The 15,477-nt window shown below is 42.2% G+C and overlaps 1 protein-coding gene across 3 annotated transcripts in view; it reads right to left on the reverse strand.

Moving 5' to 3' along the window:
* Positions 1-15,477, reverse strand: part of LMO1 (LIM domain only 1) — a 126,301-nt gene that overhangs the window by 109,510 nt on the left and 1,314 nt on the right. Inside the window, exon 1 of one of the 3 annotated variants that reach the window (XM_060767428.2) lies at positions 3,134-3,992. The exons of the other annotated variants lie outside the window; for them this stretch is intronic. Within the exon in view, the coding sequence (XP_060623411.1) occupies positions 3,134-3,158 (25 nt within the window). The 5' untranslated portion in view covers positions 3,159-3,992. Of the gene's footprint in view, positions 1-3,133; positions 3,993-15,477 lie in introns of those variants that run through there. 3 annotated transcript variants of the gene reach the window in all.

The raw sequence follows: 15,477 nt of genomic DNA on the forward strand, positions 1-15,477 counted from the left end.
GTTATGCACGTCCTATCGATTTCAACAAGACCTACATGAACATAACAATTTCATCTTTGATCTTTTCATCAAGCTTGGTTTTTTTGGACACTAAGCTCTGTTTCAAGTGTTCAGCCGTCTCCAACTTAAGTGCGAAATAAAAAAAAATGGCACATAACCACAAACATAGGAGATTGTGTTTTCCTCCACTCTGAAGTGGAGCTCAGAGAAGGGAAATTTAACATTTTATTTATTATTTATTTATTTTCAAAGCAACAATAAGTAATTCAAAACACCTTTGAAAACTGGAATAGTTACTCTTGACACCAAAGGGTAATTTATCAAGGTATATGTTTTCATTCCCTATGGTCAACAGGGCTTGTGGGGGTTTGTAAATCCTTCCAAAAACCTGCAGCAACTGTTTTGCCAAAATAACTGATCTCAAAAATGTTTAATGTGTTGTCGAAGGTTTTCATGGCCAGAATCACTGGGTTGCTGTGTGTTTTCTGGGCTGTATGGCCATGTTCCAGAAGCATTCTCTCCTGACATTTCACCTGCATCGAGGAGAATGCTTCAGGAACATGGCCATACAGCCTGGAAAGCACACAACATCAAAAATATTAACTTATTTAAAGGAATTCTGTATGCAAAGAGTTGGTGAAATTAGTATATGCATACTATAGGAATGACACCTAATTTTTCAACTCTCTTTAAAGCTGTTCCCATCTTCACCCATTCCTATGTGAGGGAACCTTTCTGTTTTTATGATCAGTTCTTCGTTACTGTGGCCATCCTTTCTACATAACCCTTGTATTGTTGACTCAGCAGAGGTCAATTTTATTTTTAATCCCCAGTGCATTATCATGACAGTGAAATCGAACTGGACAGACTTTCCTGACCCCATGTAAATCCAGTTAATTCAGAATGCAGTCGCAACTTTAATTCACCCATACAATTGACAGTTCGTGCCAAGTATTTTTAGAGACATTACAATTTCCCGAAGGTAGGATCAGAAAGTTTAAAAAAAGAAAAACAAACAATAAGGCTGTCAAAATGATCAAGTGATGAAAAGCACATTAAAACGTCAAATTAAATGTATTTTTAGCTCACTGAAAGACAAATGTGGTCATAATGATCACATGCAATAAATTACATCTAGTCATGATGCTTGACAGCATTCACTCAGACAACACACCACATAGAGATGAAAATTTTGCACTTACACAAAAATACAAATTATTCTCTTTCACTTTAAACACACCAGCGGATACATCATATGCCTTTTATGAGCCATCTATAGCTATCAATTTCCCCAAAATGTTTGGATTGTATTCTAAGCTGTGTCCCATTCCAGCCATCGTGGTAAATTAGCCTTGATGAAAGCGACATTATTGAAAGAGCCAGCCAATGCTGTCAACTAATAATTATACACTGCCAAGTTGGGTAACCTACAGATGTCTTTTAATATTCACAACTGCTTTAAATAATATACCTACATGAAAAGTTCTGTGGAGCACTTTCTCCAACTGAAGGTCCAGCGTTATTTAACAGCACTTCCTCTGGAAGACTTGAAAGAGTTTCAGCCTCAGAAATTGGGGCTACTTATTACAATATGTCATGTTCCACGTAATCGATAATACGGATGGTTATGCACAAACACCTAACAGCTGTCACTTTGGAAATACAAGTAATAGCACATCATAACAATATCGCTACACACAAAACCTGACATTTTATCTCACTTAAGTTCATTCTCTCTAGCTTGTCCTGTGCTGTTTTTTGACAGGAAAAGCGAAAGAAATGTCAGGGAATGGATAACTTTTCAGCTTTTGCTTTGTTGTCTCTCCTGTTCTATTCAAAATAGCAAAAGTAGCAGTATTAGTGGTAATGATAATAATGAACATAATTGGCCCCAAAATTGGCAAATTATCCTTCCTACTTATAAAAATGTTCCATAACAAGCTGAAACAGATAACGTGCCTTCCTAGACTTGGGTTGCTGAGAGTTTTCCAGGCTGTATGGTCATGTTCCAGAAACATTCTCTTCTGACATTTCACCCACATCTATGGCGGGCATCCTCAGAGGCTGTGAGTTATATTGGAAACAGCAGGCAAGAGTTCTTTCTCCCACTCTGGACCGTCCACAAGCATATAAACCTCACTTGCTTAGATTTCAACAGACCTCACAAGCTCTGAGGATGCCTGCCATAGATGTGGGTGAAATGTCAGGAGAGAATGCTTCTGGAACATGGCCATACAGCCCAGAAAACTCAAATAACCGAGTGATTCCAGCCATGAAAGTCTTTGACAACACATTTTCCTAGACTTGGAAATAATTTTCTCTCTTTATATTTTTTCTTAGAAATCACCCAGGTTAGTTACCTGGGTGATTTGCCTGGCTGATTTGCCTAGAAATGACCCAGGTTAGTTGCCTGTCAGCGGGACGGCAGAGTTAAACTACACTGCTACAACCAAGCTATGCTACAGCTTTTGAATGTGCACTTTAAGTCTCCCAGTATCAACAGACCCCCCCCCCCCCCCCTGGGCTGCTTCAGATGAATACATTTCCAAAAGTAGAAGCAGTTGCCCAACTTCTAAAGCATCACTCATGGCATGAAATGTGAATGCCTTCTATCAACACAACCAATCAGAGCCCATTAGCAGGTGCATTCCCTGTCATCACCCTATTTACACTGGATACCTTTAGCATTGGGGGTACCTATTATGCATCACACCCTATTTATAAGGAAAGGGAGATGCATAATAGGTACCCAATGCTAAAGATGCCCCACTCATAAGAAATGTTCGTATTTCCCCCAAAAGAAAGTTGAAGAAATGGGAGGAAATGCTGCAAATGTGAAAGAACACGCTCTCCTCCCCCTTCCCAAAACTTCTTTGGAAACTATCCTGCTCCCAGAATCCCAAGGAAAGCGAGCTGGGTTGAACTCTGGTCTGATATCCATCCAGGAACAGAACTGTCCAGCACGCTGTCCTTTGGCAGAGGGTCAGGAGAGAGGAATGGAAGGCGAAGAAGCCAGGCAGGCTTGGATTGCCTAGAATGCATGTATGTATGCATAGAGAGACCCATACACACACCCATGCAGACACTCCCCGGGCGCTGCTGCTGCTGCTGCTCCGGGGCTGGGCTCACCTACCGTCCTCCTTGTCGAGCACCATCATCTCCGGGGTCGCAGGAAGTCCGGGGAGCGGAGGAAGAGGAGGAGGAGAAAGAGGAGGAGGAGGAGAGGCTCTTCTGCTTCTTCTTCTGCTGCTGCTTCTTCTTCTTCTTGGGCGCCCAGAGGAGCCCCGGCGTCGCGCGGCGGATTGTCCTTTCGCAGCGAGCGCGAGCTCTAATGATCCAGTTGCCCGGCTTTTAACCTAGATTGCACTCAGTTAGAATTACCTTCGAGAAACGCAGCACTTTGCAGATACAAAAGCGCCCTCTCCCACTTGCCTTTCCCCCTGAATTGCAAGGAACTCAAACTGCAATTGAAGGAGCAAAAGGGGGGAGAGAGGGAGAGAGAAAGAGAGAGAGAGAGAGAGAGGAGGAAGGAGCAGGGGAGGCTCGGCGCGGCTCCTTTGGTGCTTCTCTCACCTTCTAAATGGCTCAATTTGCACAGTATAATCTGTTTTAATGTAATTGCCTTTGATAGCCCATCACCTTGGCGGTGGCAACTCTACCGCTTTCAGCCTTAGAGAAAGTGTTTTTCCCCCCACCTCGGATAGAAGCTGGATCTCAATCTAAAAATTACACTCAGCCAGAGGGAGGAGGAGGAGGAGGGGAAGAGAGGGACCAAGGCGAAGAAGAGGAAGAGGAGGAGGAGGAGGAGGAAGAAGGAAAACACCTCGCCGCCGCTGCCGAGGAGCTATTGCTATTGCTATTGCTGTTGCTGCCGCCTCCTGTGCCTCTCCATTTGTGTGAGCCTTGCGCCCTGGCTGCTGAATAAATGCGCTCATTTCCAGGGACCCCCGCTTCTTCTTCTTCTTCTTCTTCTTCTTCTTCTGTCAGGCTCTAATGGGGAAGGCAAAGCTTTCCAGCTCAGCAGCACCACCTGCAGCACCTTCTGCGCTAAGCCCAGGAAAGGCAACGCACTGGAGGGGGGCACTTGCCATCAACTTTGTGCCTGCCTTTTCGGGCTCATCTTTCTTCAGGTCACTAGGTTTACTCCTGAATGGAACCCACCTTTAATCTGTGGGGCAGGCAAAAGGGAAAGGTTGCATTGAATCCTAGAGTTGGAAGAGACTTCGAAGGCCATCCAGTCCAACTCCTTGCCAAGAAGCAGGGAAACGGTTTTCGGTCCAACTTACCTATCCGAAGGTATCTCTCTTTATGAACCATTTAGGACAGTGGTTCTCAACCTGTGGGTCCCCAGATGTTTTGGCCTTCAACTCCCAGAAATCCTAATAGCTGGTAAACTGTCTGGGATTTCTGGGATTTGTAGGCCAAAACACCTGGGGACCCACAGGGTGAAAATCACTGATATAGGACATTAGGATCTTCTGCTCTCGGTCACGCCTTCTTCGCAGATGCATTTGGGCCTTCTCAGTGGTGGCCCCTCAACTGTGGAACGCCCTGCCTAGAGAGATAAGATCGGCCCCCTCCCTCCTGACTTTTCAAAGAATGGTGAAAACCTGGCTTTCTGAGCAGGCCTTCCCAAATACGAAATAGATATATGATATCTTGGAACCACTGACAATGCAACGGGACAATGATTTGATATGGAGACGCTTATGAGAATGCTTTTAAGGTTTTTATATTTTTATATTGTTTGCTAGTGTTATGATTCTTAATTATTGTAATTGTTTTGGCATCAAATTGTTGCCGATTGTTAACTGCTCCAAGTCGCTCTTGGGCTGAGAGGGGCGGTATATAAATGTAGTAAATCAATCAATAAATAAATGCATTCAATGCATCCCTCTGCTTAAAAGCCTCCAAAGAAGGAGCCTCCACCACACTCCAAGACAGAGAATTCCACTGCTGAACCACTCTCACAGTCAACAGTTTCCCCTGACATTAAGTCTAGTCGTATCCTAGTGATTGGAACCCACCTTTAATCTGTGGGGCAGGCAAAAGGGGAAGGTTTCACTGAATCCTAGAGTTGGAAGAGATCTTGTGAGCCATCCAGTCTAACCCCCTGGCAAGAAGCAAGAAAACAGATGACCATCCAGCCTCTGCGTAAAAGCCTCCAAAGAAAGAGCCTCCACCACATTCCAGAGAGTTCTACTGCTGATCAGCTGTCACAGTGGACAGTTTCCCCTGACATTGCATCTACTTGTGTCCTAGTGATTGAACCCACCTTTAATCTGTGGGGCAGGCAAAAGGGAAAGGTTTCATTAAATCCTAGAGTTGGAAGAGACCTTGTGGGCCATCCAGTCTAACCCCCTGGCAAGAAGCAGGAAAATTGCATTCAAAGCACCCCCAACTGATGGCCATCCAGCCTCTGCTTAAAAGCCTCCAAAGAAGGAGCTGCCAGCACACTCCGGGGCAAAGAGTTCCACTGTGAACTGCTCTCACAGTGGGCAGTTTCCCCTGACATTAAGTCTAGTCGTGTCCTTGTGATTTGAACCCACCTTTAATCTGTGGGGCAGGCAACAGGTAAAGGTTTCCCTGAATTAAGTCTAGTTGTGTGTGACTCTGGAGGGTGGTGCTCATCTCCATATTTAAGCCGAAAAGCTAGCATTGTCCATAAACACCTCCAAGGTCATGTGGCCAGCATGACTGCATGGAGCGCCGTTACCTTCCCGCCAAAGCAGTTCCTATTGATCAATTCATATTTGCATTTTTAGTACTGCTAGGTTGGTAGAAGCTGGGGCTAACAACAGGAGTTCACCCACTCCCTGGATTCAAACTGCCACCTTTAGGTCAGCAAGTTCAGCAGCTCACACTGTAACCCTCTGCACCATCAGGGGCTCCAGGGCAAGCAAAACTTCCCCTATATTTTTCCTTCAGGGAAAACTTATCCCTATATTTCCCCCTCTTATTTATACACAGATTCTCTTGCAAAGCACACCCTACTTTCTGCTCACTTCCAAACCAACATGACCAGGGACTTCCAACAAATCAAATTGCATGCTCCAGAGGCAATGTTTAGAGATTGATACATCCATATGCATCCTCTTTTCACTATGGGATGTGAAACAATACAGGTTGAGGGTCCCTTATACAAAATGTTTGGAGGCAGAAGTATTTGGGATTCCCCCCCCCCCCCCCAACCATATTTTGGAATGTTTGGAATGCCTGGGCTTGCATATATGTATATCACGAGCTATCATGGAGATTGGACCCAAGTCTAAACAGGCAATTAATTTATCAAAGGCTTTCATGGCCGGAATTACTAGGCTGCTGAGTTTTCTGGGCTGTATGGCCATGTTCCAGAAGCACTCTCTCCTGACATTTCACCCACATATATGGCAGGCATCCTCAGAAGTTATGAGGTATATTGGAAACTGATTAATTTATGTTTCATATACATTTCACACACACAGCCCAAAGGTAATTTTATACCTAATACATTTGTGCATGAGAGAAAGTTTGTCTATGTCGAACCCCCAGAAAGAAAGGATGTCACTCTCAGCTACTCATGTGGGCAGTTTCAGATTTTGGATTTCCAGATAAGGATTTTTTTATCATATCAGAAGCAACTTGAGAAACTGCAAGTCGCTTCTGGTGTGAAAGAATTGGACTTTTGCAGAATTGGACTGGGGAGGCTCCTCTCATGCTCCTGCCTGGGAAGCTGGAGCTGACAGACGAGAGCTCACCCTGCCTTGTGGATTCAAACCACTGACCTTTGGGTCAGCAGTTCAGCTGGCACAAGGGTTTACCCCATTGTGCCATCACAGTTCCTTCCAGATTTTTTTTTCCATGTCAGGAACGACTTGAGATATTGCAAATTGCTTCTTGTGTAAGACAATTGGCCGTCTGCAGAGACATTGCCCAGGGGATGCCTGGATTTGTTACCCTCCTGTGAAGGCTTCTCTCATGTCCCTTCATGGGAAACTGGGGCTGACAGATGGAAGCTCACCCTATCTCACAGCTTCAAACCACCACCTTAAGGTCAGCAGTTCAGCCGGCACAAAGGTTTCGCCCATTGCACCACTGCGGCTCCTTCCAGATAAGGATAATCAACCTGCATTGTGTAATTTTTCTCTCCTTCGGTAAGTGTACATGCATGAGGCAAGTTTGATTTCAAACAAATGGGTTCCCACCAGACAAGGTTGAAGGTTATCATACAAGTGAGTCTTTCACCTTATGTCTGAATTCATTACATCCAATATTTCTGTGTCTGAATGGATCTAACAAATAACTTTATAAAACACACTCTGCTTCTCATCTCTGAATGCAGTATCATTTTTTTTCATGCCAGAAACAACTTGAGAAACTGAAAGTCGCTTCTGGTGTGAGAGAACTGCCTATCTGCAAGGACATTGCCCATGGGACGCCCAGATGTTTTACCATCCTGTGGGAGGCTTCTCTTATATCCCTGCATGGGAAGCTGGAACTGACAGATGGGAGCTCACCCCGTTCCCCAGATTTGAACCTCCAACCTTTCAAGCTGCAGTCCTGCTGGAACAAGGGTTTAACCCATTGTATCACAATGGACTCAAGTACCATATATCAAATATAATAGTCATACAAACTCTTAATCTAAATCATGGGTTCTTGCATAAAAGGGGCAGGATTTCATAGAAAATTAAGAGCCTGCCTCTCCTCTTAATGATGCCTTGAGTATGGAAAGTGTAGAGCCCTTTCACCAAAGCCCTCCTTCAGTTCAATCATCCCACCATTCCCAGCTAAGTCACTGCAACACTTAACGTAGCTGGCAACATCCAAATCTGAAATGGAGTACCTCTCTCTGCACATATATCTCAGACTGTATCCTCAATAGTTTCTGTGTTTCTACTGCAAAAACCACGAGTAAGGCTTTTATGTATGTGTTGCTAAAGAATAAGTGTCTGATTGCCTTTTTGCAACCCAAGAAAACATTTTCCCCCAGTCTCCATGATACTTCTCCCTCTACTTTACAACAGATACAAGAATCGCCTTTTAAAAGCATGAGAGCAAGTTCAAGCCAGATACCCATAATACCTATTTTTAATTAGATTTCTTATCTTAAACTCAAATAATGTGGTCATTCCCTTCATTTTGAATGCTTAACCCTAATAGTTCCTGGATGTATTTGATGTCCAATATATCATTTTGCCCAGAGAACCATTTCATTCAGTTCCCGAAACTTCCAATTTTAGCCACTACCCACTTCTTAGAGCAAGAATACAAACATTATAGGTGGGATTTTTATACCACGATCCCTTATTTCAGAAGAAATCTTCCAGTCATTCCCAACAAACCTAATCACCAGTAGTTTCAGACCAAAGCATCAAAGCACTGCATTTGGAAGCATCACTTCTTCCAAATTCAAACATTCACAGCATCTGTTTAGCAGGATTTCGGTCAGCTTGGGTTGTTGAAATGAATTATAAAAACAAATACAATACTTCTCTAATATACTATTAAACTTCAATAACTATCAACCTCTAATATAATAATAATAATAATAATAATAATAATAATAATAATAATAAATTTGTAGACCACCCTATTTCCCCGAAGGAACTCATATAATAATTTTTGAAGCATCGTTGTCCCCAAATAATACCACTAGCTTCTTTTAACTTTCTGTTATTTGAGGCAGATTCTTATCATTACAGTATTTCAGAGGAAGAAGATGCCTTACACCATCTAAACGTTTCTCACTAATTTTAAAGAATAGTTGATAATGCTGGACAAGGCCCTCTAAAGTAGAGATATTTAGCTTTTTCCTCCATTTATTCTCCTTTGTCCAAACAGGGTGTGTGTGTGCTTGTGTGTGTTTAATGGTCTCCAAATGACGAATAAACTAGTAGCACAATACAGCTAATGTTAAAACAATTTTAAAAGTCCCAATGATTTCAAGGAAGAGTTAAATATCTTGGTTACTGAAATCCACACAATTAAAAGGTGCTTAATTTTGGGAGGATTGTGCCCCCAAACTGTTAATTAAAGTGCTTTTCATTAAAACAGGGATTATTATTGTTCTGAATTGAATTGTTTCACCGAACAGTTCAGTTTCTCACCATTCAAATGCAATCTGCATGTTCATAGTAATGAGTCTGCCATGAGTTTTGGGCCTATGTCAGATACTAAGTTAGTTTCCATTTTTTCCTCACTCTAAAGAGAGAGAGAGAGAGAGAGACTAGCAAAGCAAAATTTAAATTGTGACCATTTGTTATTGTAGGTGTAATGGTCTACGTTTATGTTGTATGTGATTGTATGTGACTGTATGTGATTGCATATGTGTTTGACATTGTGTATACGCATTTGTGAAAACCAACAATAATATATATATATATATATATATAAAATAAATAAATTGTGACCAGCTCATGTAAATATAACTTTTACATGTATTCTAGGTCAGAATATTTGTTATCAAAGTAGTACACAGTATGCCCCGCACATCCAATATCCTCAGTTTCACTTATTCACTCAGGGCCTTCCTCTGTACAAGGCAACCTCATCACTTTTTTTCATGTCAGGAGCAACGTGAGAAACCTTTCCCAGTACCTGCACTACAAGTTGCTTCTGGTGTGAGAGAATTCTGGTGTGAGAGAATTGGCTGTCTGCAAGGACGTTGCCCAGGAGATGCCTGGATATTTGATGTTTTACCACCTTGTGGGAGGCTTCTCTCATATCTCCACATGGGGAGCTGGAGCTGACAGAGGGAGCTCAACTCCTTCTTCCCAGATTCAAACTGCTGACATGTCAGTCAACAGTCAGTCAGCAGTCCTCCTGGCACAAGGGGCTCCTAACCTCACTATTATTTTCAGTGGAACCACATCACTGATTCCACTGAAAATAATTGGGTTTGCTACTAACTGCAGTATCACATATTCATGTGAAGTCCGGGAACATATCCTCCATGGATATGTTGGTTTTATTATATATCTATATTTTTCCTCCTATCCCAACTAGAGAAGGACCTTTCCATCATTTTACCCCCACTTTTCAATATCACTTTCTATTCCTTTGTTCACATCCTATCAGATTACCTGGAAAATATATGAAGTGATGCTCTTTCACTGACATGCCTTGATAGTGTGCCAGGACATATCAAGTCAAGAATGTGGGTATTTCGTGTGTCCTTTTGTATATTTAGAAGTTAACCTATCCCATCCCGTGGCCTCCAGCTTTTACCTGGATGATTAAGCTAAGTCAAAGAATGTGAATGTCCCATTCCTGCTATATGTGTCTGTTTTTCCTGGACCAGTATCATAGCTAGTCTGTTAACAGGAGGGTTGTTCTCCTGCAGATGCACCAGTATAAGCCTGCACTTAATTCTTAGTGATTCCAAAAGGAATTAGTGCCTTTGCAGTCTTTACCAAACTGTCAAACAGACTTCAAATTGTCAGCATTCTAGGTTTCTCAGAACAGATTTTGAAAGAGTCTTTTTTTCAGAAGGCATTTTGTAACATTCATGATGACCTCAGCATCCACTTGAAGCAAAGAAACATTTATTACAGAATATCATTCCTTTTATTTCTGATGCAAGGAGTGAGTGCAGTGGCAGCCAAAATAGGACTGTTCATGCAAAAGTGAAAAGTCTCATCAGCTTTATGGGAAGAAATAAGATTTGCAAAAATAAAAACAAAAGGAGTGGAATGCACTAAGGGGATCCCAAAGTATTGAACCTACCTAGTGGGCATATAGGAGTCCCCAGTGGTACAGTGGGTTAAACCCTTGTGCCAGCAGGACTGAAGACCGATAGGTCGGAGGATCAAATCTGCAGAGAGCACGGATGAGCTCCCTCTGTAAGCTCCAGCTCCCTATGTGGGGAAATAAGAGAAGCTTATTTACCCACAAGATGGTAAAACATCAAAAACATCCGGGCATCCTCCTTGCAGATGGCCAATTCCCTCACACCAGAAGCGACCTGCAGTTTCTCAAGTTGCTCCTGACATGGAAAAAAAAGTGGGCATGTATCCTGTCTGTTGCAAGAAGGGAGCTGGAAATCATAGGGAAGAATGGAACAAAATACTGTAAAAAGGAGAAAGACTGACTGGCTGGAGCAGAGAACATGAGCACTTTGCTTCAGCAGGTACCATTTATTTTGAACTTTTAACTGTCAGCACTTTATGACCTGATATGCTAAGATTTTTCAGAAGTGACAAATCTGACTTTGCTCCTAAACAAAACACTGGAATTTCTACCAGCCAAAGACCAACAAAAACACCCACAGCTCCCATTTTCAATACAGAGTGAGTGGATATTCCCTATTGACATTTGTCAATGAACGAGAAGTAGAACATAATCAGGCAGAGAGGAAACTAAGTAAAAACAACCCCTTTGTATAAGGAAAAGAAAGCTGCTTTCCCTAGCATTTGTCCCTCCTTTTTCAGAGAGGCGTGAATTTCTCTGCTAATATAAATCCGTGTCAAATAATTCTGAAACCTTTCTCAGGTGCCACTTGAATTTGCTACTCAGATCTCCACATCCCTCTCATCGGGGGTTTGTTCCTTAACATATCTTCTTTTTAAGTGCATCCCATTCTAATTTCCTCTTTTGCCGCCACTACCATCCCCATTATATCCTTTTATACAGGCATTTCATGTGGGCTCCTGGAATGAAGGCTGTTGAGAACTGTCTGGATAATCAATGTTCCTGGTTTCACTTCCTTACAACACCATCATCCCAGCCCCCTGAGCTCTATATGTTTAATGAGTATGTCTGCAATACATGAAAGGACCCAAATACCCCCATTAGGAAACTCGCGTTAGATCTCAGTCTTTCCTCATAGCTCACCTGCTTCCCTTACTACCTCTGTGGTGGCAGCGTCCTGCTGTTTGACCCGTCAATCATATTTGAACAGCGAGAGGTTGCCTGGTACCCTTTGGCCAAAAAAAAAAAAAAAGAGTTAAGGGAGGACAGAATGTCACTCCGTTTATTATTAAAAAGTGTAATGAAAAGATAACTTTTCTAAAAAAGAAGAAGAAGAAGAAGAAGAAACACAGCAGTCAAATAAAATTTGCAATGTTTCTGTTGCACTGCCAGGATCTTTCAGGTTGCAGTTCACACATCAAAATCAGAGCAGATGGAAATGCAAAGGACATCCCATGGGAATGAAACAGCAATGAATTAACCTTGTTTAATTATACTGACATTACTTAACCTCTTACATCTTTGTCTTTAGGGGGATATACCAAGGGGAAAGGGTTTTTTGAAAAATATAGACTGCAGCTACTACAGGGATCTCAGAGCAAGTCCTAAAAGAACTTGTCTCATATAGATATGTGTGTTTGACTGGAGCCAAAGTTTTGATGGTACCAGAAAACAGCTAGAAAAACAATTTTGTCGATTACAGTGATTTTTTAAAAAAAAAAATCATATGGAGAGGTAGAAAGGCAGAATTTGATAGTACTAATGAAGTTCCAGTTAAGACTGTTAAATGAAACATATCACCCTGATTTTTTTTCTGTGTCAGGAGCGACTTGAGAAACTGCAAGTTGCTTCTGGTGTGAGAGAATTGGCTATCTGCAAGGACATTGCCCAGGGGACACCTGGATTTTTTTTATCATCTTGCTTCTTTCATGTCCCGGTATGGGAAGCTAGAGCTGACAGTTGGGAGTTCACCCCACTCTCCAGATTCAAACCGTCGAGCTTTCAGTCATCAGTCCTGTCTTTTTAAGATCATGAGTGACCATAATAAGCCTGTCTTCCCTCTTTATTTCCCTATGAATAGCACAGAATATACAGACCAAGCATCCCTTATCCAAAATGCTTGGGACCAGAGCCATTCTGTATTTAGGATTTGTTTGTTTGTGTGTCTCTTTTGGGGAGGATTTTGGAACACTTGCATATATACAATGAGATATCTTGGAGATGGCAGCCCAGGTCTAAACACAAAATTAATTTATGTTTCATACACATTTTACACATAGAATGAACATAATTTTAAATACAAAATAATGTTGTGCATGAAACAAAATGTATGTACATTGAGCCATCAGAAAGCAAAGCCATGCATGTGAACAATTTTGGATTTGGACGGAGTGAGGATCTCAGAATTTTGGATAAGTGATTCTCAGCTTTGGCAAGACATCACAGTCAGCTTCCTACCCTGCCTATCTTGCCACAAATATGGACTACTTAAGTGCAGAGTTCTGCCTCCCAGTATGAAGGATGAACCATGAAACACATTCACTCTGAGTTCTTGTGGTTTAGTTCATTGCTATGGAGCTTGTTTGTATCAAGTTGGTTTTTCAGATAAGCTCATTTTCAGCAGAGACAGAGTTTATACATTCTGCGCTGTGGCTCAAAGGTACATCTCCCCAGTTCAAAAGTTCACAAAACCCAGAAAAGAAAAAAAATCTAAGTATGGAACTTGCACAACACGGAAAGTGAGGCCCTGTCCACACAGCCAAATAAAATCCCACATTATCTGCTCTTGAACTGGAATATATGGCAGTGTGGTAAGCCAATTCAAAACAGATATTGTGGGATTTTTCTGCTTTGATATTCTGGGCTATATGGCTGTGTAGAAGGGCCCTGAGTTTATCTTCACAGGACTTCACTTCTAAAATAACTTCATTAGTCAAGAAACCGGCCAAATAACCACATTAATAAATAATCTGAAGCTTGAAAAAGTTACTTTTTTGGACTATGGCTCTCAGAATTGCCAGCCATAATCAGAAAATTCTTGGAATTATACCCCAAAAGTTATAATTTTGTTCTTCAGACACAAGTTCCTTTCCCAAACTTTAGTTCTCTCATCACTCTTCTATGTGTAATTCTATCCCCAGGAGAGCCTTTCACTGTCATTCTAGCAATATTCTGATGGCCGCATTCACCATATGGAGGCTGTTACATTATGCAATGGCTCTCCTTCATGTAAACTATTTCACCAAAATTCAAGACATTGCCATTTTCTATTTGTAAACTTCCTATGTGCTTTCTTACATTGCACAAAATCTGTTATGGGAAGAAAGAACTAGCTGGCTGTGCAATGTCTTTTGATGGATTTGAAAACACAGATTTGAAAGCATCCTGTGTGTTTTCCCTGAGAGTAAACCTTCCTCCAAATGCAAGGATTTACTTCTGAGGTGTGTAGATTTGAGTTCTAAAGGGGTGATGGGTTGATAAGAGTTCTGCTCTATGGTGGAGAAGGTCTGAGGCCAATGAGCCACGGACATTGATGCTTCCTATGCTCTCTGATGTGGAGGAACAGCAATTATTTATTTTCAGTATATTAGAGACCTATACCACTATTGTGCCCATTAGCTTCAAAGAATGTTTTCCTCATGAGAATTTTCCTAGGAGTCAAGAATCAGCACCAGTTCACAGGCTACCACATTGAGTAGAACTTCTCTAAAGCACCTTGGCTTTTGTGGTGCAGAAAGCTTACCTTTCAGCCATATGGTCATGTGAATTAGGAGAAATACAAGAGACATCGACTCAATGATACAACCAGTGTTCTTATGAGCCATCCACAAAATAAACACAATAATGAGAATATGAAAATGAATAAATGAAACTGAGGAAAGGTCAACTCCCTGACTTGCAGTGATACTGAGAAAGGAAACTTAGTATTGACCAGAAAATAAGTATTTGCACCTGTGTATATAAGCGCAATGGGAGTGCAATCCCAGTCCCATATAATAGTAAAAGCACAGCAGAAATGCTTCTGGAGTCTGAGAGCTGTTGCATGTACCATTCGGCCACAAACCCAACTTTGGCACCCAAAAATGAACAACCACAGGACATCACATAATAGAGTCAAACGCAGTTCTCTGAGAGGTACACCAATTATTATGAAACATGTCTTTTCAAACAGCTGTTTGCTTTGAAGCACACTTTTACATTTCTTTTAAAGTGCATGTGCTTAGACGCTCTTGGAGGTCCAAGTGATGGCACAGGCACACCTTTGCTGCATTCTCAGACATGTGTGTTGGAAAGCCGGGTCCTTTCCCCCTCTTGCAGAAGAGACATTTGATTCATAAACTGAAAAGGAAGCCAAGGTATCCTCTTCCAGGAACTTTCCCCTTCAGTCACAAGTGGACAAGAGAATCTGTATGGGACTTGGGATGCCCAAGAGGTTTGGAGAAATCCCAAGAAGCCTAAGCCCTGTCAGGTGAGCACTTTGGTCTCTCTCCTGCTGTTTTGGAAGCCTTGCTCCATCCAATCTAGAGCAAGCATGGGCAAACTTCAGTCCTCCAGGTGTTTTGGACTTCAACTTCCAGGAAATTCTGGGAGTTGAAGTCCAAAACACCTGGAGGACCGAAGTTTGCCCATGCCTGCTCTAGAGGGTTTTCTGAAGCCATTGCCCGAGACAGCTCCAACTGCGGTTGAAAGTGGACTCTCATCCGCACACAACTTCCAGGAGCCCATTTATTCAGTGCCTCCAGGAAGCGCCTTGCCTGCCCTCCCCCTCCTTCCCTCCCTCCCTCCCTCCCTCCCTCCCTCCGGAGC

This window comes from Anolis sagrei, chromosome 1 (genome assembly GCF_037176765.1).
Source record: "Anolis sagrei isolate rAnoSag1 chromosome 1, rAnoSag1.mat, whole genome shotgun sequence".
NCBI classification, from domain to species: Eukaryota; Metazoa; Chordata; class Lepidosauria; order Squamata; family Dactyloidae; genus Anolis; species Anolis sagrei.